General features: G+C 45.9%; 1 protein-coding gene across 1 annotated transcript; it reads right to left on the bottom strand.

The window, feature by feature from the left end:
* Positions 1-456: 456 nt before the first annotated feature.
* On the bottom strand, positions 457-24,524 carry PsGEF (Protostome-specific GEF). Its single transcript, XM_044396160.2, has 17 exons — positions 24,304-24,524; positions 21,557-22,410; positions 20,957-21,230; positions 20,037-20,129; positions 17,384-18,554; positions 15,563-16,442; positions 15,327-15,504; positions 14,469-14,643; positions 9,951-10,484; positions 7,713-9,554; positions 6,873-6,988; positions 6,069-6,150; positions 4,565-5,248; positions 3,628-4,130; positions 2,344-3,129; positions 2,095-2,284; positions 457-2,039 (listed from the first exon to the last, which is right to left on the bottom strand). Exons 2-17 carry the CDS (start codon positions 22,401-22,403, stop codon positions 1,953-1,955), a joined length of 8,442 nt encoding a protein of 2,813 aa, XP_044252095.2. The 5' UTR covers positions 22,404-22,410; positions 24,304-24,524; the 3' UTR covers positions 457-1,952.
* Between the last annotated feature and the right edge of the window lie 533 nt (positions 24,525-25,057).

Raw genomic sequence — 25,057 nt, 5'->3', positions numbered from 1 at the left:
GCCCAACCCAGCTCCACGGGAATTACAATTAATTTGACCAACATTTTTTGTAGCAGCACCCTTCCTATATATTGGGTATTTGTACTCCCATTGCATCCAGAGTTTATAATGGGAACAACACATAGAGTATTGGGAAACTTTAGCAGCTGTTGATAAAAGATAATACAAGTATGATATCATAACAAGAGAATCCATTTAAGATTTAGGCTTAAGGTATGTTATTTCCTTTAAAGAAAAGTGGAAACTGAAATAAAAATAAAATAATACATTTAATGCAAAACGAGGATTTAAAATCAGATAGGGTATTTCAAGCTTCAACCATTTAAACACAAGGTTCTCAGTTCGATCACGTTGGAAGCTTTGCCTTCACACGCTAGAAATTTACAAATATAAATACACGTAGAAAAGGCTACCAGGGACTGTAAGAAAAAAACACATTGGTGATGCATTCGATTTTGATTTATTGTATATTGAATTTATTAAGATGCTTGTCTTTGGAATTTGTTCTTTAAATAATTGAATTTCCTTTCGAATTTCAAGAGAAATTCATTTTTGCACTCTACTACTCTGGTAAAATACAAATTTCGACCAAAAAAAATCAATGTATACCGCAGATTTTATTACGCATATATACTTCGGTAGTCATATACATACACATTAAATCCATTGTGTGTATCTGAGTTTACAAAGTAAATTACTGAATATCTCACGTGGTGTAATCGGTGCTGGATCAATGAATGCATCGAGTGAATGTGAGTGATAAATGCCTAATAACTCGATCGCGTACTCACTATTCAAAAGTAATTCGTTTATGTCAATTATATAACTATAACTAGAACTATTTAGATCCATGTATATATATTAGATTTTCTATTAAAGCTGATAAATGTACTTGATCGTTAGTTATTAATTCGTATAATTTGTTAGCATTTTTCTCAGCTGCTGCTCAGGGCTGCATTCAACAATTTTCGTGCTATTCGTTTTCTCGATTCATATTCCAATTCCAATATCAATTTCAATGTGAAATGAACTACCAAGTTTCCCTATATATATATATGTATATACATATATAAGATCTAACTGATGCAAAAGTTCCGTTTGTAAATAGTTGAGAAAAACGTGGAATTCAAGTACTAAAAATTGTATTACGACCGACAACTAATGACTGACTATGACTACTACGAACTGCTGAGGCTGTAAATGTTATGTGTATAAAGACTACTACGTTAAGCTACCCATACAATAGTTCATTGGATACGTAAGGCAATTTCACCGTCTCAATCCCGCAACATAAACCCGAAACTGCTAAGCTATAAGACATAATCATGATCTCTAAAAAATAGTCAGTGTACGAACTCCTCTAGATCCTAATTCATTTGGCTGGACTGCAATTGTGTTGTGTTATGTTTTTTTTTTTGTTTTTAATGTCTATTTTTTGGAGTGAGAGTGAGTGTGTGCCCAGTATTACCAACTGACTGCCATTCGTTGTCTAAATCTTATTTGGCTGGGACTCGGTTCCTTGGCTCTGCTGGCAGGAGAATCGATTTTTATCGTTTAAATCGTTAATCGCTTATCGCTTATCGTTTTTGGACGCAATTGGACGCCTAGAGCTGCCCGGTATCGTTGCGATCCGGGGGATTCGCTAGCTACAAAGTCGTATCAAAAATCTTAACATACTACTAAGTGTTTGGTTTTGCTTCTTGCCAGTTCTTTCGGTGTGGGACAGCCCGTTAAGATCACCGTGATATGGTAACAGTTGATTACTGCCTATCGACGGGCTGCCCCGTGCAAATTTGGTATCTATCATTGATCATTGCTCATCCGTAATCGGTAATCGGCATTTGGCAATCGACAATCGAGGCTCTCTTCAGATGCTTAGCTAAAATCTAGCCACAGAACACAGTTAGTAACAGTAACAGAGGGGCCAAGTGGATCGGGTGGTTGGTGATTCCCTAGCCTGCGACTATTTGGGACACGGAATTGGTGCGTCGGCGTTTGGTGATCTGCTTCCACAGGCGGCGGTTCAGAGATGGCTTGTCCTGAAATCGATTTGGTTATCGATAATTTCGATTATTATTTTTTTTTTGCACTCACGTTATCCTTGCGTGGCGACATCTGGGCCATCTCCACTGAATCCTGGGCCTGCGACTGACCCGGCGGCAGCTTCTGGAGAAGAAGGCTGCTCGGATGGGGCTGTTCGCCAAAGGCGCCATCGGAGAAGTTGGGGGTGCTGCTGGTGCTACTGGCGGTTATCTCGGAGTTGCGACGCTTTATAAAGTTTATTCTGCAGTATGAGGTTAGTTATGTATTTATAAGAATAACTTAAAGATATTAGTTACTCACAATCGCTTGGATCTGCCCACTTCGGTCTCGAGGAATGCCTCCTCAGTCATTGTTGTTGTGGTTGTGGTACTGATGGCTCCCGCTCCGTCCATCGAAGTAGTACTCCTCGTCCTCGTCAGAGAGGCTGCTGCAGCTGCTCGTTTGGGCCAGGAAGAGTCGCGTCTCCCCGAACTCGTATCCCCCATCCCCATGCCCGAACGCATCTCCGTAGCCATGGCCACCAGAGTGGTCGTGCTCGTCGTGGTCATCGTTGTGCCCGCGGATGTGCTCGTCTCCCTGGCTCGACAGCCACTCCTCGATTGAGACATGGAGTATATCTTCTCGCGTCTCGCTAAGATTTCCAGATCGCCTAATTTGCTCCCGCCTCTGCTGGAGCTGCAGGCGGTGCTGCTGTCGCCGCCGCTTCCGTTCCCGCCTCCGACTCGACCAGCAAATCCACCACCTGGATGACCCACCACCGCCGCCAGCTGCTGCTGCTGCTGCGGATGATGACCCATTGCCTCGGCGGCTCCGGCACGGGTTAAACCACCGGCGAGCGGACTGCTGCCGTGACTGCTGCTGCTGCGACTGTGATTGTTGTTGTTGCTGCTCGTGTTGTTGCTGATGGAGCCGCCCAAGGCGCCCGCTGAGAGGGGGCTGGGCCGGCGGTTCACCGTCGGCGTGTCCATCTTTGAGTTGCGTTGTTGAGAGTACGATATGACAGCCTCTTTTGGCTGCACCCTGTTCGTGGCTGAACGACTCAATAAATCGCGACCCGTCAGACGATGAAATGTGGAGAGGTCGTGCCTGGGAAAAAAAATAACAAAAGGATTTAGCAAGGACATCAATTTGATATTTAGATCTTTGATTGGTTTCTCTCTCTTATCGGATTTTGCAATTTTTTGTCCGATTTTTACCAAAATTTCGAGGTAGGTTTCATATTTTTCGAATGCTATAAATTCGGATGCATATCGGAAATATGCAAAATATATGCAAAAAAATGTACAAAATATGCAAAAAATGTGCAAAAATATGCAAAAAAATATGTACAAAAATAAATGCATAAAATATGCAAAAAAAGTTATCGGAAATGCCCTTAAATCAAAAAAGAGAGAAAAAAGCAAGATGGCGACTGCAATAACTGTGAGTAAGAGCGAGAAAGGCATATTCAAGGTTCAAAGATGATATTATTGTTTCTAAAATATTGAAATTGACATCATAAGGAGTATCAATTCATAAAATGTTCGTTATCCAGGCACTTAAAACCCTAAGTACCCCCCATTCCCAACGTTTTTCAACACTCACCCCAGAATAGTTGTTAGATCGGGACCAGGCTCGTAGCAGATCAAGTCCTCGTCCCCGAGGATGTCGTGATTGAGGGCCAGCCGCATTTCCAGCCTTGGGCTTAGCCCGCATCCAGCGTGCGGCACTGGGGCAGCGGTGGGCGGTGGTGCGTCTGGCGGTGCCGCCTGCTGTGGTGGTGCCACTGCAGCTGGGCTGCTCTGCCCCCTCGGCGGCTGTGTTGGGTTGTGATGGGTGGGACTCTGACGGCTCGACGGCTTTGCCGTCCTCGAGATCGAGGCTGTTGCTGATGAAGTGGCTGAGGCGGGCCTGGGTGCCCCCAGCAGGCAGGTCTCGATTATCGTTGACGACGGTCGTTTTGGCCCCGCCGCCGAGCTGCTGGTACTCGGCGTTGATGGCATTGTCCTTGACCCGATAGCGGTTGGGTCCGAAGCGCTGGCGGCGCCGCCGACAACCGCCGAGGAGCCACTGTCAGCAGTAGCGCCAGATTTTTTTTGAGGTGGCTCCTAAAATGGGGAATTTCGGATAAATTTCATAGTTTCCAATAACTTAGCTAAAATGGTGACCTGGTGTAAACCCCTTTGAAAATGGTGAAAACTTTAAAAGAATACCATTCATTTTTACACTTTTATCATTTTTCCAAAAGGTGACCCCAAAATTTCTCTACCAAAGCCCATAACTGCACAAACCAATTAAAGGTGACCCCGAATTTAAACCTACAGAGTTTATAGCTATTCGAAACCCCTTTAGACTCAAATCTTTCCAAAAAGGTGACCCCAATTTGCATTTCAAAAACCCTTAACTGCACGAACCGCTAAAAGGTGACCCCAATTTGTACTTTAACCGTCCATAACTCAACCAATCGTGATCCGTTTTCAGTGTTACTTATCTCTAACAAGTTGGTGGTTAATTCTCTAATCAATCAAATGGTAAAGCTCACCGTTTTGGCCTGGGCAGCGCTTAGATCTGTCTGCGTGAGGAGCAAGCGACGCGGAGGCGGTGGCGGCGGCACAAATCTCGGAGGCCTGCCGCTGGCTCTGCCGCCGGAGTTCGTAGTGCCGCTCGCGCTGCTGGTTGTTGTAGTAATCGATGAGGGAGCTCGACTCGGCGTCGTCGTCGTCATCGTCATCGTCGTCGTCATCATCCCGATCGGCATCGCTGCTGGCTTCGCCGGAGACGGAGGCGTCGGCCGAGAGGATGGCGTCGTGGTGAAGGAGCTGCTGCTGCTGCTGCTGATCCCGGCGGCGGGTTCGCGTCCTGATCCGCTCGAGGGGCGCTGATCGAGCAGATACTCGCAGGATGAGGCCACCACCACCGGAACCACCGGGACCGCCGGTGGCTGAGGATCGATGGCCGTGGTGGGCAGCAGACGGGTGGTGAGCAAGGGACGCGGCCCCATCGCACTCGTGGCCAGATTCGGGAGCAGTCGCTCCACGCTGGAGTGTGTATCCTCCTGATCCGGATCCGGTTCCGGATCCTCCTCCTCCTCCTCCTCCTGATCCTCCTCCTCCCGATCCGGCACCACTGGCCGAGGAACTGGTGGTGGGACTGATGGCGCCACCTCGCTGTCGCTTGAACTTCCAGCCGAATCCTCTAGGTAGTGGCCATTGGTCGTTGCTTCCCCCTACCAATTGTTGGGAATAGAATTCAACTAATCAATTCTGGTTGGGATAGAGACTCCTGCTAGCGGTTGGCGCCTTTTGATGTGCATGTGGATGAGGAGGTGGTTGGTTTCGGTTATCGTTCGTTCGTTTGTTTGCAGTACGGAATTTCGATAGGCAAGATCCGAGGATCGGATTAGTTAGTTGGGAGGTGGTGGATGATGGTTCTGTTGGGGCTGTTCGTCAATCCCGTCCGGACGTGTGATGTTGATGAGCTCGCAGTATTGCAGGATGGGCTAAAGCTTCACTAATTTCACTACGACCTTCTATGCAAGTACAAGTATTTGTATTGAGCAACAACGATTTACGGTTTACGATTTACGAGCACAATGAAGCAGACAGGCAAAAAGAGTACAGTTTACATACAAAGTCAAAAGATGTTAACGTGATTGATTGATTGATGGTGGTGATGGTTGATCGATGGAGATGAAGATGAAGATGAGCAAGTTGCAGTCGATGGTTTATGAAAGTACAGACAAGAAATAGAAAGACAAACCAAGATCAATTCAAAGGTTAGTTCATTGAGTGACTAGGGCTACATGCAGGTGGGTTATATCTAAGGATTTATTGCAGATGAGAGATAGAACTCTCCTTTTCGCTCTCTTTTTTCTCTTGGTGCTTGGGTACAGTTGCCCACTGTACACTGTAGTTTGCCATGCAGCGGAATGCGGAATTGGAACGAACACGGTTGCATTTCGACTTGGACCCGGGGTATTTTTTTTTCTTTTTTTTTTTTTTGGTTTTTGGGACGTGTGTTTGGAATTTGCTGTAATAACGACCCACCTTTTTGACGTCATCGTTGTCCTGCTGCGTCTTCTCTTCGTCGCTCTCCGTCTCCTCCTCAAAAAGGGGCTCAAGGCGACGTCTACGTCGATATACGGATACGAATACGATATACGATATACGGTTTCGATAATACGTGTGTATGGCGTATGCAAACGAATTTCAATTGGAATTTAGCAATAGTCGATCGATGTGTTGATTGTGTTTCGATGGCGCATAAATGATATATCAATTTCGATTGAGCAAAACGTAGTTGATGTTATAATAGATACATTTATGTAAATATTAAGAGGGGTAAGCTACAGAGATATGAACCCTCGCCTTAATGTCGACCTGACTATATGACTATGACTAGATCTAGGACTAGCCCGCAAATGATTGAGCAATACTATTTATAAGGATATATAGAGTGGTTACAGAAAGAGATACATATATATGACACTGATTCGAATCGAATTTAGGATCGGGTGACATACGGTATGTGTGTGTATGTGAAACGAATGGAAACGAAAGGATAAACACCTGTAAAAGCTACGAAAGAAAGTTTCCAAAGGAGTACACGAAAAAAAGAAAATTCGTATTCTTATTAACAGTAGGATCAATGGAGGCACTAGACTAAGCTATACTAAATATGGTAGATATATATGTATATGTCGAGATACTCGTTATATGGTGTTTTACAGTTAGAGATCTTAGGCTGCCTAGGGTTTTCATCTACCAGCTGTGTGTGATTATTGGTGGGTCGGGTTTGGTTTGGTGTCTTAATCTTTTAATCCGGAACCTATCCCTTAAAACCCTACATACCGTGGCAGCAATCCTCGAATCGTGCTGGCAGTCATCGGTGGCGCCATTAGCAGCTCGTCCATCATCAGTTCGGTGTCGTCGTCGTCATTCAAAGAGGTGCTCGACTTGGTGGGCGACTGTATATACAGATATAAAAAAAGTGGAAATTGGCGAACATTTTCGGTGTAGGACCATTTTTGGCCAGGTTACAGCAAAAAAACCAAAAGAAAAAATTCATATTTTTACCAAAAACCCAGATCCCAATTTTTCACAATAAAATAATTAGTTTTTAGACCGTAACAATGGAAATATTGATCCAAATATGGAATGTCATACCTTTCTGAAATCGTTATTAAATTTCTAAACGATTGGCATTAAAACCAGAACATTTTATTTTTTGGCCATTTTTTTCCAAAAAATCCTGATGATTATAAAAAAATTAAAAATTGGCAAAAATTTTATTTTCCCAAAATCGCACGGAAAGTTTTATGGATTTAATTACTATTTTGTTATCTGTTCAAAACAGTATGCATTTTTGGTGTAAGACCATTTTTGGCCAAGTTACAGCAAAAAAACCAAAAGAAAAATCCATATTTTTACTAAAACCCAGATCCCAATTTTTCACAGCAAAATAATTATTTTTTAGACCGTAACAATGGGAATATTGATCCAAATATTGAATGTCATACCTTTCTGAAATCGTTGTTAAATTTCCAATCGATTGGCATTTAAACCTGGATATTTAATATGTTGGCCATTTTTTGCAAAAAAACATGCGCGGATCCAAAAAATTGTTCTGATATCACCCCCAGAACAAAATCGTAGATCCGCCACTGATCCATCTACCATTTCAAAACTCACCGAATGCGTGTTCTCCGAGTTGATCAGCTGCATGTCCTGGTCATCGTTATCCCCGCCACTGGTGGGCGTGCCCCAGACCTCCTCGCCACTGGTGGCTCCCGAGGTGCACTCGTCCATCTGCTCATCCGTCTCCGAGGCGGCTCCCTGCTGCTGCTGCTGTTGCGAATCGCCGGCATTCCAGCGACCCAAATACTTGTCTATAAAGGCCCGCGACTCTTCGAAAAAGGACATCTTGTCGGAGACATAGGCTCCCGCCCGATTTGTCCACGCTCCACTGGCCAGAACCTCGCCATTGACCATCACCGCTGATGATGAACTCGCGGCGGCACCCAAATCGTTTTGCACCAAGGCTCGATCCGAATCCGCATCCTCGTCGTCATCATCATCATCTCCATCGTCCTGCTCATTCGGGGGACTATTATGACCGTTCGGCGTAAAGGGCTCCATGTCGTCGTCCAGCTCATCGGCCTCGTCCATGCGATCGTCGGAGGGCAGCTTCTCCAGACTCGACATGGTGCCGAATCGCCGGAGGGCACTGCTCATGGGTCGATAGGGTGGTTCCTCGTCCAAGGGCGATTCGTCGCACGAGTCCTCTGGTATATTTTCGATAATCGCCTGCCTGGGCTGCTTCGTTGTCGTGGTGGCGGTACTGGTGGTGGTGGTTTCGGTTCCGCCATTTCCATTTCCATTCGAGGAGGAGCCACCGCTATTGTCCCACACATGAGTGCTCGTCTTGGTGAGCACCGAATCGGGTGTGGGCGGGACCACAGCTATCGTGGGTGTACTGTTATCCTCCTCCCTGACCTCCTTGATCCTCTCCTGGCCGCAAAGTTTGACAGCGGCAGCCGGAGCGAATTGGGCCAGGCCAATGAGCATCAGGGACAACTGTTCGTCCTCCTGCTTTTGCTGCTGCTGCAGTGTGGTGGCCGTTTGCTTAGGGGACTCCAAGAGCTTGCATGTCTGGTGCTCCATTTTATCGGGCGAGAGCTGGGCGTGTGTGAAGTCCTCCGGGGTGCAGCGACAATGGCAGGCGGCATATTTGGCCGGGGAACCACCACCACCACCACCCACCGATCCTCCACCAGATCCTCCCTTCGTTGGACTGCTTCTCATTATCCTGGCCGTCTCCGTGATGGTCACAATGGCCTTAACCTGCTGGTTGGCCTTGGGCCGACTGAGTGGCTCCTGGCACATTTGGGCCACAATGCGGGTGCGACGTGGTGGTGGCAGCGGCTTGGGCGAACCACAGTGGCCATTGGGCAGGGATGAGGCTGCTGTGCTGACTGGTGGATCTAGATGACGTAGCTTGGAGCTTGGCACTGCGATTGGGATTGGGGCTGAGATGGAAACGGGAAGAGGGATCCCTTCGCCGGCACTGCTGCTGCTGTTGGGCATCGCACCGACGCTGTCATCGGTGGCCTCTGATTGCGATTGCGAGATTTCATCGGTTATCAGCTGGGCCACATCGCTCTCGGTGTCGCCGGTCTCCCGGCGACTGCTACTCGCAACCACCTTGGAGGACAGCTCCCCGGTGATGGTGCTGCTGGACATGCTGGTCACGCTGCCGGTTGTTCCCGTCCGATTGCTCATCTTCGGATTGGACATTTCGGTCGCAATGCCGTTGCTCAGTTTGCAGCAGCGATTCGGCGACGATTGGCTGTGCTGCACTTTCAGCGAATTGCAGAGCAGGACGGGCGTGGAGCTGGAGTTCTGGACCCCAGTTCCGCCGCCGCCGCCGCTACCAGGACGCACTCCGCCCGGTCCGCTCTGCTGGCAATTCTTGTGGCAATGACGGCAAACGGCCAGCTTGTCCAGCACTATGGGACTCGAGCGTACGGTGATCTGGCGTTTGAAGAGTAAATTGCAGAGATGGAAAGGTAGGGGGAGAAAGAGCAGGGTTAGCATTGAAGGCTACAAGTAAGCGGGCAGGGGATTTTAAGCTATTAAAGTAGTGCAAAAGGTGTCTAAAAGTTTTTAATCCGACTCGAAGGACCACTACGGATGTTTCTTAGCACTTAACAATGATCTTTGTTTTTTATGCCTCAATATATATTTTAAAATCCGGCTCGAGGGACCAAATACCAAACTTTAAGCATTTTAAAAATATCTTTGTTTTATATGCCCAAAGTATGCCTCAATATATATTTTGAAATCCGGCTCGAGGGACCAAATATCAAACTTTTTACGAATAAAGGACTTTTTACCGAGCCTACCCAACTAATCCAATCCCAATCTCACCTGGCTGTCCGACGTGGTGCTGTGCGACTGACTGATCACACTGGTCACGCCCTCCGCCTCCGACGTGGAGTATATATCCGAGGTGGCGCTCATGCTCAGCTCCTCGACGCCGCTCAGCCGCTTGCCCCCGAAATTGGGCTTTGCCGACAGGCCGCCATTCTCCTTGGCCAAATTCAGCTCCTTGGTGCGCTTCTCCAGCTGCTGGCGCGTCCAGTAGGTGATCCGTTCGTCCTGCTCGCTGTCGCTATTGAAGATCAGCTGCTCGTCCTCGGCACTCACGTTCTCTTGCGACCGGGCGATGGCCGCCAGTCGAGCCTGCTGCTGCTGCTTGTCCAGCTGGCCCTTCATCCAGTTGGCCAGGTGCAGGGCACTAGACTTGGGAGTGCCCGTCTTGTTCAGGATGCGGCACTTCTCGTCGATCAGCAGCTCGATCTGCTCCACATGGCCACCATGGACCCCGTGGCTGTGGCCGTGGGCTCGATCTGCGCACCTTTCGGTGGCCACTCCTCCGGCGGAGTGGGAATTGTTGTTGCGCTGCTGGAAGAAGGCAATGAGTTGATACTGATACATTACCTGGACCACCCGGGACCCATTGGATCTTGAGCTCAAACCATCACCACACCACCAGCACCACCCACTGCCACCCGCCTATCGTTTGGCAAATTAAAATTTGTGATGGGCTCATTAGCTTTTTGGATTTCTTGCTTTTGCTTTGCTCGGGCCCTGCTTTGTGTTTGCTTTTGCTTTGCTTTTTGGCTTTTATGCTTTTTAGCTGAGAGAAATCTTAGTTTTTCTGTCTTGCGAAGCGGTGAAACGGAACGGAAACAATAATCTCAGTCCATCTTTGATTAAAAACGCTTGCTCTTGGCTAACAATGGAATCGGGGTTAAGAGGTACTTGAGGACTTTCGAAAGATATACATGTAGGACACAGGACAACGGGTACAGTCACAGAACAAACAACTAATAAGCAATGGAAGTTGAAATAAGTTTCGAGAATAGGAGGAAGCAATTCGAACTTAAAACTAAAATTGAGTCCATCACAATTTTTAATTTATCAATTTTGGTTTTTGATTGTTTTTCTCTTTTTTTTTTCTCCATGTTTTAAAGAAGATACTTTTTTTTTTGGTTTTCTTTCTGCGGATCGCAGTGTTGACCAGGATCTGTATTATGCGGAGCTATATGGTAATTCAGTGAGTGCTCGGTGGGTTTCTACTTGGTTTAATTTTACTGCGTTTTTCCTTTGTGTTTTTTTTTCTTTTTTTTTGTTCGGAAGTGAAATAAAAAGAACATTACAAGCGTTTTTAGTCAAAGAATCATTTGGTTTTATTATTTGAATTCATCGTTTCTCTTCGCAATCTCAATCTCAAAACGGCTCGAAATATCGATGGTCGATTCTCGATCCCCTCGTCTTATGTAAAATGTCGAAAAACCATAAATCGAAAACTTCTAGACATACATAAAGTTTACAGAATATGAATATGAATCTAAATAGTAAGTATATACGTATATATGTATATATATATATATATAGTGTGTGTATAGAAATTTGCTGTTTACTGCTCAAGGCACACACAAAAACCGGACCGCAAAAGACAACGCGGCGTATGCTTGATATTCAACAATCAGTTAAAATTTGCAATAGATGTCTGTGTGTGTGCTCGTGTCTCTGTGTGGGTTTTGTTGTGTTAGTGTGTGTGTGTGTCTGCTATATTTAAACTCCTGGCTGGATGGTGTTTTCAACAAACTGAAGCCGCACTGTGGGACCAAATTGCATTAAGCTACCATAAATGTGATTGAACTTGGATAAATATCTAAAAAATAACAATTACTACACTGAACAATCATTTTTGTCTAGAAAATGTCATAGAATATCTAGAAATAATATTCAAACCAACTACATCTCCTCAATTGAGTGAATTTCGTCCCACTGTGCAAAGGCAATCGAGAGTGCTGATTTATATACTTATACGTAAATATGTTTATGTATGTACGTGGTTAGCTTGAAGATAGATTTTCGAAGGCAACAAAGTGCTTGTCATAGATAATTGACATCGATTGATCAATCAGATACACAAAAGTAGCAAATATCGTTTGCCATCCAGCCAAAAGTCCTTCGACTGAGCAAAGTTTCGTTAGAGTTGGAGATACACATACTGATACTATGTGAATATTTATAGGGATGTCTGTATATATGGGGAAGTAGTATATATACAACTTGGATTTTTTGATTTAGATATTGATTTTGATTTAAATTTAAATTTAAATTTTCTAAATATTCTGGCCAATCGAGTTGAACTTAATTATTGGAGCGAGTCTACGAGAAATTTGGCTAATGGGTCAACTTAGCATACGAGGAGGATCCGATTCGCGGGAGAAACTAGGACTAGGCTAATACGGGATAACAACAGCAATAACAGTAATCAATAGGTTTTCAATTTGGCTACAAAATGGAAGCATTATTAACATTAGTATAATTTCATGTAGGTTTTTCTTCACGTTTCTTTGGTTTTGTTTTTCTCGTTAGATTGGCAAAAATGGTTCAATCGAATGGTTAATACGAATAAAGTGATTAGGTATTTGCAAATATACGCTTATTATAGGTAGATATATACTATATATATATCTGTAAGCTAAAAACTCTCGTAAAACGCAAGCCCCGAAGGGGGTTTTGCATCTGTGTTGTGTATATTTGACTAGCTAATATACCTATATATATATATATATGTCTATATCTAAGGTGTGTATACTATGTATACCCATATATATGTTACTAAAAAGAGCTATGAACTAGCGTTACACACATACAATCGTCATCGAATCTTAATCTCTGCTCTCGTCCAACGGTTCATTGCTATTTACACTCGATTCAAAATCGACTTGGATGGAACGAATACCATATTTACGGGGAGGGTTGCTCAATGTGCTATATGGTATGGGTGTCAATACACGAGTATATATACAATACACAACAGAGATACATACGTACACCTAGAGAGCGATGGTTACATGTCTATGTACAATTTTCCACGGATAATTGTCACTTCTCACTCGCAATTAGAGTCGATTAAACACATATCGCCTGGATCTAGAATATCCTACCTGCAGAAATATCCAAAAGTCCCTAGAATTATAAAATAACTTTCTAGGGAGAAGTGAAGTGAGTTCAACCTATCAAGAAATTCCTTGATCCAGGCGATACACATATTCTTCACTCGATTTTATCTCACTACTCGATTCTCTCGTTCTCGATTCTGATATCCTGGCAAAGTCAATCCCCATTCTTCCAAAGAGAGGCTGCCACTATACACTGAAAAAGTTGTTTTGATTGTGAGCATGAGAAACTTGGCCGAAAGCTGAGGCAAAAGCAGAGCAAAACGGCGCTTGAGCTGAGGATCTATATAGTAGTGTATATAGTAAAGAGATATAGGTTTAGATCAGTGGTAACATAGTTGAGTAAGCTCGTCGATTCAAGGATTCAAGGGATCAAAGGTTCAAAGATTCAAAGATTGTGCGGCAAGGGGCTGTTAACGGGGGGGTCTGACTGTAGCCAGAAGTCAAATCACAGGTCCAGCGAGTCCGGTGGCGTCGGTCTAGTGGGTAGCATGCCAAAGGGATCGTCGTCGTCCTCGTCCTCCTCCTCCTCCTCCTCCTCGTCACTGTCCTCGTCATGTCCCTGCTCACCCACCCCTTCCCCCTCCTCGTCGCCCAGGAAGATGCACTCCTCCACATCGGTGTCGTAGCAGGGATCCATGTTGACCTCGTGCAGCTGAAGGTCGAGCTCCAGGAGATCCCAGGAGCCTCCGAATTCGGCCAGCGGTATATTCGGTGCCTTATTACCCGAGGAGGTGGCCACTACGAAATCATTGGAAAAGGCATCCGAATTGCAGGGCTGCGATGTCGTGGGCGAGATATTCGGCGTCGGCGTTTCGGGCGTCGTCAAGGACACCTGACCACCGATTACCCCCCCATTGGCGGACTCATCGATGAACGAACGGCCCACGGAACTCAGGCTGAATTCGAGGAGTTTCTGGGAGGGATTGGGATTAACGAGCGGCGCTGGTGGCTCACTGGTAACCTCCGGAATGGCCGTCAGGCATTTGCAACTGGAGAGGGACAGAATGGAGGTCGTTTGGGTCTGCGAGTGGCTCTGCGAGTTGTTCAGCGTTTGGGTGTGAACCTGCGTTTGGGTCTGGATCAAACTGGCGCTGCTGCCACCCAGACCACCACCACCCACTCCATTGGGCACCGAGCCATGACCTTGATGGTGACTTTGGTGCAGGTGCAGGTGGTGGTGATTTCGAGCGGGCGAGGTGGTGCGCGAGGGCAGCGAGGTGGTGCAAAGAGGCGGTTGCTGCGTATGCGATTGCGAATGCGAATGCGGATGCGACTGGGACTGCGTCTGGGTGGCGCTGCTCGTGGTGGTGCTGGCACAGTGGTGCCGGACCGCACTGGCCAGCCGCTGAAGATTCTCGTAGGAATCACCGCTGTCCAAACGCTTGCTGCGAAAGAGACGCACCTGCTGTTTCTGCTGCTGCTTCAGGTGGATGCTGTCCAGCGAGGGCAACTTCATCGAGCCCATCGACGCGGTGGTCAGTCCAATGTCGCTCAGCGGCACCAGCGTATTGAGCACGTCCGGCGAGTCCAGGGGGCTGGAGAGGGGCGTTGAGCCCAGAGCGGCATTAACTAGAAAACTGGGGGAAGAGTGGGTAGGTTAGTGGGTTCGGGGTTTCTTTTTCTTTATACCCTTGCAGAGGGTATTATGATTGCAGTCAGAAGTTTCGTCTGTCCGTCCGTCTGTCCGTTCGTCTGTCCGTTCGTCTGTCCGTTCGTCTGTCCGTCCTTTTCTAGGCAAACTAGTCTCTCAGTTTTAAAGCTATCGGGCTTAACCCTTCCCAAAAGTCTTCTTTCTTTTGCAGGTAGTATATAAGTCGGATCGGACAACTATATCCTACAGCTCCCATAGGAATAATCGGAAAAATAAAAGAAAAAAATGATTGCTTCGATGTTTCTTGACGTTTTACCTTCTTCTCTTAGGATCATTATTTTTTATATATTTCTGAGTTTCAAATTAAATTTGATCAAAATCGGACGACTATATCATATAGCTGCCATAGGAACGATTGGAAAATTAATGGGAATATATTAGGAAATAAATTATTGCTTCGTTGTTTTTTATTGTATTCCCTTCTACTCCGGGATATGACTCTTTTTAAATATTTTTGAATTTCGATTTTAATTTTATCAATATCGGAAGACTATATCATATAGAAATATAACACTTTTGCTATTTGTAAACTAACATGAATGATCTGCAAGGGTATATAAGTTTCGGCGGGCCGAAGCTAGCTTCCTTTCTTTCTTCGAGCTCACTTACATCTGCCGCTGTAGAAGATTCTGCCACACGGCCTTGAGCTCCAGCGAGGGGGCCCTCAGAATGAGACTCTTGCGACGGGCTCCTCGTTTCGGAGTGCGGGTGAGATCGGGGGCACAGTAGCCCGTGGGACTCTCCGCCAGCCGTCCATTGGGATCCACAGTCAAACGGAACTCGGTGGCTAAAAAGGATAAATCGGATATCAACTGAAGAACTCAAGAAAAACCATTTGCACTCACTTTTCTTACGCATGTGAAAACAAGAGTCCACCACATTGGCGATGGGAATGGGCTCCTCGGTGATGAAGAGCACTCGATCCCGGCTGACCTTGGCGAACACAATGATGTCGCTGAAGAGCAAAGTCCAATAGGGTTTCACCGAGCGGCCCTCGACCCGGGACAGGTCACCGCCAAAGATCCACTGACGACCCTGGACGGCCAGGGTGAAGGGCTTGCATTTGGTGAAGACCATGCGGGACTCCAGATCCTGGAGGGTCAACAAAGGACGACCCTCGCCCAGGGGCTCCATCAGGCCACTGCTGACGGTGATCTCCCGGTAGGCGGCCTGTAGTTCGTTGATCACCGTGCTGAAGTTCTTGTGCTCCTCCGTGTCCACGTGGCAATTCCCCGCCAGCAGCTGCATCAGCTTGAGGATCTCGCGGAAATGCTGCAGCGGCCGATGGATGAACATGGTGAGATCGGGTCGCTTGCGCGGCACAGCCGGTTCCGTGATGAAGGCTATGAACTCGGAGCCCGTCTGCCGCGACTTGTTGACCAGCACACAGTCGGCCCGCTTGATGCCATTGCAGTACTTCTTGTAGGCCGCACAAATCGCCGTCGTCTTCGATAGATAAACTCGCGAGGCGAAGTTCATGTGCGGCTCCTGATCCTGCTGATCGCTGCTGCACAGCTGCTCCAGGATGTCCTCTGCGATGCGCAGCAGCTCGTCGATGTTCTGGAACAAAGTGCGATGGTCGTTCGGCGAGATCAGATCCTTTCGCTCCACCAGCGGCTGCACGAATCGGTCCACTCCGAAGTGCAGGGCCGCCGTGAAGTTCTGCTCCCGGCTGATCAGCTGCAGCAGGAAGCGCCGCCGGTTGTCCGTAATGGGCACAATCGACTAAAGTTAGAGGGGGTTTACTAGTTAATGACTAGTTGGTCTTGAAAATATTATAGATATTGCCAAGGAACTCTATGCAATTTAACCAAGCTCTTTAGTAGCATAACTTTTGGGGAAAGTATTTTCTAAAAATTAAAAATATTATAAATATTGCACAGGAACTTTATGCAATTTAACCAAGCTCTTTAGTAACATATCTTTTGGGGATAGTATTTTCTAAAAATTAAAAATATTAAAATATTGCCAAGGAACTTTATGCAATTTAACCAAGCTCTTTAATAACTTAACTTTGGGGATAGTATTTTCTCTAAATAAAGTCGTGTAAAACCAATGCAAAAATTTCAACGAAACACAACACACAAAAAAAAAGAATGTTTTCGTAAAATCGATATGGCCATGTAAATTTTTCGTTTTTACATGAAATACTCTTTTTGACCAGGTCAAATTTACCTGGCCACATATCAAATTAAAATTGATCTTAAATAATGTAAAATCGATCTACATTTCATATTGATTTTATTGATTTGTCTCTTCTCCTAAATCTCTAGATGTTAAATAAAAACGCTGAAATTTTGTACAAATAATCAACATAAGCTAGTGAACATATAACAATATTTTTCCAATAATAATTAGCACTTTCCATTAGCAAACATAAAACCAATCAAAAAATCGAAACTCAAAAAGGTGGGTTTGAAAAAAAAGATTTATTGTCAAGCGTTGTGGGGTTTCGCAGGGAGCTCTTGGGACTCTCAAACAAATCAGAGGCCTCGGCTAGGCAAAAAAAAAAAGGGATAAATAATTAGATAATAGACAATTAGATAACCAGCATGGCCATAAAACTTAGACACATAAACTTAACAGATAATTATGTACACACAAAGACACGAAAAAATTAAAAAAAAAAAAGAAGATGATCCCTAGACAAAGACACCTTTGCCTACCTCCTTGCTGAAGGTGACCTGCGGCAGGTGGAGCCTCCGCTTGGCCGCCTCGATGGAGGAAGTGGTGCCCGAGCAGGCGGTGGCCGGTCGGCTGAGGCTATTCAGCTGAGGCTGCACGATCCTCGTGCTGGGCGTCCTCTGCAGACTGCTGCTCATCACAGTGGTCGTTCCGGTGGCGGTGGTGGCCAGAGTGTGCTCCTCGCTGCCTATCATCTGCCGCTGACTGCCCACATTGTTCTGGCCCAAGTCCGCCACCGTGGTAATGGTTGTGGCGCCCGCGCCTGACCTTCTGAATATCTCCAACGTCAAGGCCGAGCCCTGCGATCGTATCAAATTCAGAACATCAGCCTCGGGCATCGTGACCACATTGTGCTTGTCCACAAAGATCACATAGTCGCCGGGCAGGATGCCGCACCGGTCGGCGGACAGACCCGCCTCGATCTTCTCCACCCGCGGCGGATGTGTCCAAACGATGGAGAATCCAAAGCCCCGCTCCTCGGTGCGAGTGAGTCGCTTAGTCATGGTGAAGGGCGTTCGTCCGGCCTGCTGGCGGGCAGCTCCTCCGGATGATCCTCCTCCTGCACTGTTTGGCATAGTGGACTGCCTCCTGCCACCGGATGGTGTCCCATTGTTCAGGTGATTGGCATTACTCTCGTTGGCTTTCGCAGCCGCCGAGGATTGGCTGCCCGCTGATTGTGCCTGATTGGTACTCGTATTGGCATTCCCATCCGCCGGCGGATCGAGTTCCAGGAATCTCAGAAATAGATTCTCATCGGCGTCCCGCTGATGGAGGGCCTTCTTGCTCAGCTTCATCGGCTGCTGGGGCTGCTGGGGCATCAGCAGGGGATCCTCCTTGCCCATGCTATCAATGCTGATGCTGATTACCTCGTCGTTCAGTGGCATGGCCACGGATCCCGAACCCGAAACGGATCCCGAGGCTACTGGTTTTTGGGGCGTTACTGTGGCGGCGGCTGCCATTTCCTCTGAATGTTCCCGATCCTGATCCTGATCCTTGACCGCTTCCTGCTTTCTCGCTTTCGATTGACTCTGGCGGTTGTTAGGCGGCGGACATGCCTGTGCCTGCAGCTTGTAGGATCCTGCCGTGACGCCCGAATCCGGATGCACTAGCTCATTCAGTGGAAACGTGCTGCAGCCCAGGAACTCGCTGCGTCTGTAAAACAGAATGGGAAAATGCCAGTTAGCAGGGAATATTTCATGGCGAACGATTGGATCAAATCGATGTGTTGAAGAACCCCTGACAAACTGGGCAAACTAATATGGCCATTAAATATAAATGTCCGCCGAAATCCTTGGCCCCTTGGCAATTGCTTTTCGATAATACCCAGTGGCACCTAAAACCTGAAACCTCAAAGCCCCATACCCATTTTTTTTTTCGGTCAGTTTGCGTCACGTTGCAACGTCCGTTGGACATTGTCTATTTATAAGCGAGTGAAGGTGGCACGCCCGCAGCTGATCCAATCCAATCCGCCCCCTTTCCCTTCAGAGGAAAACTAGTTTTCCTCGTCGTACGTGACATAAATCAATTAGCGGCCCTAAGCTGCCGCCACATTCCACATTTCCACATGCCACAAAGTACGAAGTACATGTGGCCCGGAAATGCGCTTGGCCCGGCCAATTTGTTGGGGGTTTCGGGGGGTTGGGGGGGTGGTTTCCCAGTGGGTGGTATGACAGTGGCTTGAGGCTCAGTGCTGCTTCTTTTCCACTGGCCACTTTAGCTGAAGTTGGCGCGCGTATTTGGGTCACTTTTATTGATTTTCCTTGCGGAGTCCGGGGGTTTCTATTTTTCTTGTTTTCCTTTTCCTTTTTTTTTGGGGCGATTGCAATCGCAGCTGTCAGTTGAAGGGAGGTGCATTAAAAATGTTGGGCATGCCACAACCACCTCCACTTTGTGCCGAAAAGCTGGCCATAAATTATTCAGCCGCCGAGTCGTTTTGTAAATTGACTTAAAACGTTCCTTTTTGGCCTAGACTATTTTCACAACTCGGGCGGATGGTAAATTATGCATGGCCAGCAAATAAAAGCAGGTGCGTGTGAAATGTATGGTTCCCGGGTGTACATTTAGTTAGTTGGCCACTTCAATTAGCTGTTGAAAGCAAAAAGAAGGCAAAATACAAAGTACACACAAAAAAAAAAAAAAAAAAAGAAAAAGGAGAATGTATGCGTGAGCTGGTGATTATTGCATAATCGCCTTAACCACTCGCATCGATTTGGCCATTAAACTTGGCCACTTGACCATTAATTTTGTTAATACTTTTCAAGTACTCCTCGCCAAATGAATGTCCTTGAATTTTAATTAACTTTCTAGCATGCTGCGAAAAGCCCTCACACAGATACTCCAAAGCACGCACACACACACATAGACGCGCGTACAGGACTTCCACTTCCTGTTCGCAATTTGTTTAGCAGCATGCCCGAAATTATGCTACACTTCCCGTGCTTCACACACACTCACGCACACAGTTATATAAGTTTTCGTTGCATACTTTTTTGGGCAGTCCTTCGAGATAATACACTATTATTACTTCAAGGCACTTTCATTCAACAACAAAAAAATAAACAAAATGTGATATTTAAACCCCTTTTCTTTCGGGTTCCGTTCCGCTAGGATATATCTTTTTTTTGTGGGCCTACTTTGCCTCGATTTCCTGCGTGTTCGAGCGTTGCCAGCCGTTTTTCGTCGCTTTTCACGCGAGCTTGCCACTCGGACTGAGTAACGGGAACTGAGCTGGGAAAACTCGGGGAAAGCACACACCAGCACACCAGGAGCAGCGCAGGTCAGCCCGGGAAAGTCGCTGGAAGTGGCCACTGCGCCCGCGCTGGAAAATCTCGTATAGCTGGAAAAGCCTTGTTTATGTGCAGGAAATGCACTGGGAAAGGCGACAGGCGGAAGGCGAAAGGCGCTGGAGGTGCCACGAGGCCAGGAAGAGCGCCACAATTAACCAGACTTGGTCTTTTGCCTGTCTGTGGAGTAGAAAGCCCCCTTGTTTTTCCCCCTCGATAAACCTCGTTCTCTTCCAGAACTTCCCCCGATAAACGTTTTAGGGGTGAATGACTTACAACGATGATGGCACGCGCAAAAAATGGGGATATTAGATGGGGGTCAATGTGGTCATATTTTATAGCAATCAATTGATGTTAACTGGATGGTAGAAAGCAAATATTTTGCCTGATAACAAGGGGATATTTTAATATTATAATAATATAATAAATTATAGAATTTTAGGGGTTCCTAGTTGAATTCTGCATATAACCTTTATAGATTCTGAACTTTTATATAATTTGCTTATATTTTAAAGTCCAATTAATAAGGATTTCTCTAGAGATGTATACAAAAATTGTATATTATTTTTTTTAGTCTGAATTTGTATATAATTTGCTTCTATTTAATAAGGATTTCTCCATATAACCTTTATATAGTCGGAATTTTTATATTATTTGCTGCTATTAAGAGATGTATACAAAATTTGTATATTATTTTTCAAAGTGCACATCTTAAATTTCAGGGGTTACTTTCTTGATGCTTTCTTGGCTTTCGACCGTACTCGTACTCACTTTAAATGACGATCCCGATGCCACACGGCCAGCTGAAGCTGCTGCAAAGTGGCCTCCTCCTCGCCACTGGAAACCTGGAAGCTGAACCGCTGATCGAAGTACGGACGACCCGAGTGCCGATGGACGGCGGTGCGTTGATAGCCGGAACTCATGCTGCCCCCGGAGCCACCAGGACCTCCTCCTCCTCCTCCTCCGGATAGAGCCACCTTGACGTAGGCATTTATACTGCCATTTCCACTGCCATGGGAACGCTGCAAGTCGCGACAGCGAATCACTGCAATGGGTAAATTAAAAACAGGTGAGTCGGGTAATGAATCTCTCTGAATGAGTCTCCCAAAGCAGACGTCTCCCCTGATAATCCTATTTAGAGAAATTGAGTTTGGCCCTCCCTTTGACCAGTAAACCAAATTAAGTTCACTGGCCATAATAAATTCTATTTGTTTAAAGACTGGCAAGGGGTAAATGAAATATATCGGAGGGCTAGCCTAGCATTTAATTTGAAATTAAGACTATGAAGATTTTAACTTGTTAGAAATATGCAAGCAAATCCAGGATTTCTTGAAAAAGTTCTAATAAATTCCTAGGGTCTTTGGAACTCACCATGTACATTGAGTTGCTGCTCCTTGGCATCGTAGGAAATGCTCACATCGATGCTGCCCCGCTGACTGGATTCCAAATCGCTGCTAGGTGAGGAGGTGGAAGTGGATGCCAGCGAACTCCGTTTGGCCACCTGCTGCTCCTGCTGCTGCTCATCCTCGTCCAAATCACTCGATGCGGAGCTGGATGAGAAGCTCAGACAGCGCTTGGTGCTGGGAATCAGCTGCAGCTGCTCCATTTTCTTCGCCTGGTGTATCTGCGTGGTGGTGGTTTGGGTTTTGTGCGGGTTTTTGCGACGCACCACCCGCTGCCTCTTCAAGTGGGTGGGTGTGCGCACCTCCATTTCGTGGACACTGGTCTCGCTCCACTCGCCGGAATGCTGATTATCTGGCAGAATGGAGGTGGTTATGCTACTGGTGGCAGTGGCTACTCCCAGTGGCTTCCGCACCTCCTTCCTGGCCGACTCTATGATGGCGTCCAGCATTCGATCCAATGTGGTGTCACCCATTCGTGATGAAGATAGCTGCGAATCCTCGAGAGCCAGTGCCGCACCATTGGTGCCACGTGGCAAGCATCGCAGGGCCGCCAATTGTGGCGTCGCCTGGCGGGGACCACTGCCCTCGCTGAAACTCCTGCGCTGCGGACTCTTGCCGTGCACATTGCTCAGATCCTGCAGGGCAATCAGGCTGGCATTGCCAAAGGGACTGCTCATGAAGTGCACCCCGAAGTTCTCCTTGTTCGCCTCCCCCGCCCCCGCCCCCCGCACGCCCACGCCGCGCCGCCGTCCACGCGACTCCTCCACCACGGCACTGGAACTCGAGTGGCGATGCATCCGTGTCATGGTTGGCATGTCCCTACTGGAAAAACGCAAAAAAAATAAGGAACAAAATGTGTGATTAATTGGTAAATTCTTCTATGATAATAATATGGTTTATCTTAATATTCTGGAATTTCTTAAAATCTATCTAGTTAAAATTTATTAACTGCCTTGGATATGTCCCTACTGGAAAAACGCAAATAAATAAGGAACGAAATTTTTGATAATTTAGGAAATATGTAATAATATGGGTTATCTTAATATTCTAGAATTTTTTTAAGTCTATATAAATAATGGTGTCTCTTAATATTCTAGAATTTCTTAAAATCTATATAAATTTTAACTGCCTTCAATATGTCCCTATTGGAAAAACGCAAAAAAAAAAGAACAAAATGTGTGATTAATTGGAAAGTTCTAATAATCTAAGAAAATTGGGTATTACTATAATAATATGGTTTATGTTAATATTCTAGAGTTTCTTAAAATCTATAGGTATAAATTTTAACTGCCTTTGATATTTTAAAATTGGCTAAAGGGTTTTTATAACTTTTATTGGAAAATATAAATTTTATTTAAATATTCCCCAATTTTTTTGAAACTTTTCTGACACGTTTCTTTCAGCCGTAACATTTTTCCACCAATCCATATAGAATAGATTATTCTAGATGATTTCCCAGGTCTTCGGTTCCGTTCCATTCAGTTCAGTTCGCTTAGGTCCTTAGTCTCGGTCCGCGATCCTCGCGATCCTTGGTCCTCGGCAGCTGGCTGCCAAACAAGGGGATTAGAGCGACGGGTTCCGATCTGGTTTTGCTTTTCGCCTTCCCATTCTTATGCTGTCCTTTGGAGTTCTTGGTTTTTGGTCCTTGGTTTTTGGGAACTCTTCCAGACAATTTCGAGGCAGAAAAACAGCGGCAACAAATGAAGGAGGCAAACAAAGTGCCGGACAAAGCAGGAAATTTGCAAATTGTTTTTGCGGCAGAGCAAAACGAGTTCGAGTTCCAGCTCGTCCTTCGTCCTTCGTCGTTCGCCGCTGTCCTTGCGAAATTCAGGTTTGCATTTAAATTGAAATTAAACTTATGCTAATTTCCCTAACAGATTTCTGCGCTGCGGTTGCCAACCATAAAATTGAGCGGCTTCTTCCTTGGGCAAAGGATTCTCTTCCCTAGCATCCTTGGCCCTGCGATCCTTTTTAGCTATCTGTGCGTGTGTGAGTGCGTGCAACAATTACGCCCCAGCATAATGATGCCATTTTGCAAAATGTGCGGCAATCGGCAAAGCCAAAAGGGGCCTCAAAGGATCGTCCCAGAGATCCTAGAGATCCTGGATCCATTGTCTTCCACGGCGAACGAGAGCGAGACGGAAAATGGGTTTTCATGTAATCCATAAACGTCACCCCAGCCCCAGAATAAGATGAAAAGCCGGGCGAAATTGCACGAGGAAAGGCAGCCGTTAAAGGCGAGCAAAAAAAATATTTTCTTTCCAGCCCAAGATCCTTTCAAGGATCTGTGTGTGTGCTTGTGTGTGTGTGACTTGTGCCCGGAGGATTAGCTCGGGGTGGTAGGAAAAAAAATTAAGTTGAGGGAAAAAAACACACAGCAACAAATTAAATGTATTAGAGGACGCACCACCCCTTTTATTTTTTCTGCTTGTGGGCCCCGAGATCTGGATCTGGATCTCTCTGTCGCCAGGGGTTAGGGTCTTACGTCCCTTTCTTCCCTTCTTCCCTTGGCCAAATTAAAATTAGAGCTAGAGCAAAGACAAACACGACGGCCTCATGGGTGCGATCGCAATTGTTTTTTCTTCCTGGGCATTCCAGGTGTGCCGCCGCCGTTTCGGAAACCGAGCTTATCAAGCGATCTATCGATCGATCTAAATGGACAGATCGATCATATCCTTGGCTCGGATTGTATGACTTGCAGGGTGTGGGACTTACCTGGTAACTTGATCTGCTTGCGACTAGGTCGCCTGGAGAACTCTAGTTCAATTTGATTTACAGCACTGATTTGTTTTAGGCGAGCGAACTTCACAAGTCGATGGAACACCAAAAATTTAGAAGAATTTTTGCACGAAAAAAAAAATATTAAGCCAAATAAGTTATTTAAGCCAAAGGAGTTTCTGTTATTTTTTGTAATTTTTCCAGTTCACAGTTCACGTGACTGCTTTGCACGAGGTCAGAAACGGAAATGATGATCAGCGCAGGCGCACGTTTCACCAAAGGCTCGCGACGAAGTGCGAAACACGAAGCCGAACGAAGACGCACGAAGTTAAACGAAGTGGAAAACCAACCACCAAAGAGAGTAATGAAAGCAAACGTGGTTCGAAACTCTCTTTGATTTCTCTGATTTTGCGGGAAGACTAACGGAATCCCAGTTGTGGGAAAAAATAATACTGTAGATTAGATAAGTAGAATAAGAAGCTATACTTCTCATATCAATTGCTTTCTGTTATCAAATATTTGTGGGAAACGTTAGATATCGAAAGATATTGAGATGTGGTGGGAAAGTCGTGATTAAAGATAATGATTTATAAAGGGGTTTTGAAGTCCAGATTAAGTTAGTTATTTATTATCATACTTGGGGGGAAATAAAAGATAGGAAATCTAGTGAATTTATTGATTTCCAGCTGAAGGAAAATAATCCAAAGGGATTTCTACCCATAGGTTCAGGTTTTCAGGACCTCAGCACCTC

The sequence above is a fragment of the Drosophila takahashii genome, chromosome X (assembly GCF_030179915.1).
Source record: "Drosophila takahashii strain IR98-3 E-12201 chromosome X, DtakHiC1v2, whole genome shotgun sequence".
Classification (NCBI taxonomy): Eukaryota; Metazoa; Arthropoda; class Insecta; order Diptera; family Drosophilidae; genus Drosophila; species Drosophila takahashii.
Note: the sequence above shows the minus strand (reverse complement) of the source record. Positions and strands in the feature narration are given on the sequence as shown.

Excerpts from the sequence above, each read along its gene's own strand:
- PsGEF (XM_044396160.2), bottom strand. The coding sequence starts at position 22,403 with ATGCCAACCATGACACGGATGCATCGCCACTCGAGTTCCAGTGCCGTG. Across the intron at positions 16,443-17,383 it reads AGGTCACCTTCAGCAAGGAG|TCGATTGTGCCCATTACGGA; the intron begins GTAGGCAAAGGT and ends CTCTAACTTTAG. Across the intron at positions 4,131-4,564 it reads GCGCTGCCCAGGCCAAAACG|GAGCCACCTCAAAAAAAATC; the intron begins GTGAGCTTTACC and ends TCCCCATTTTAG.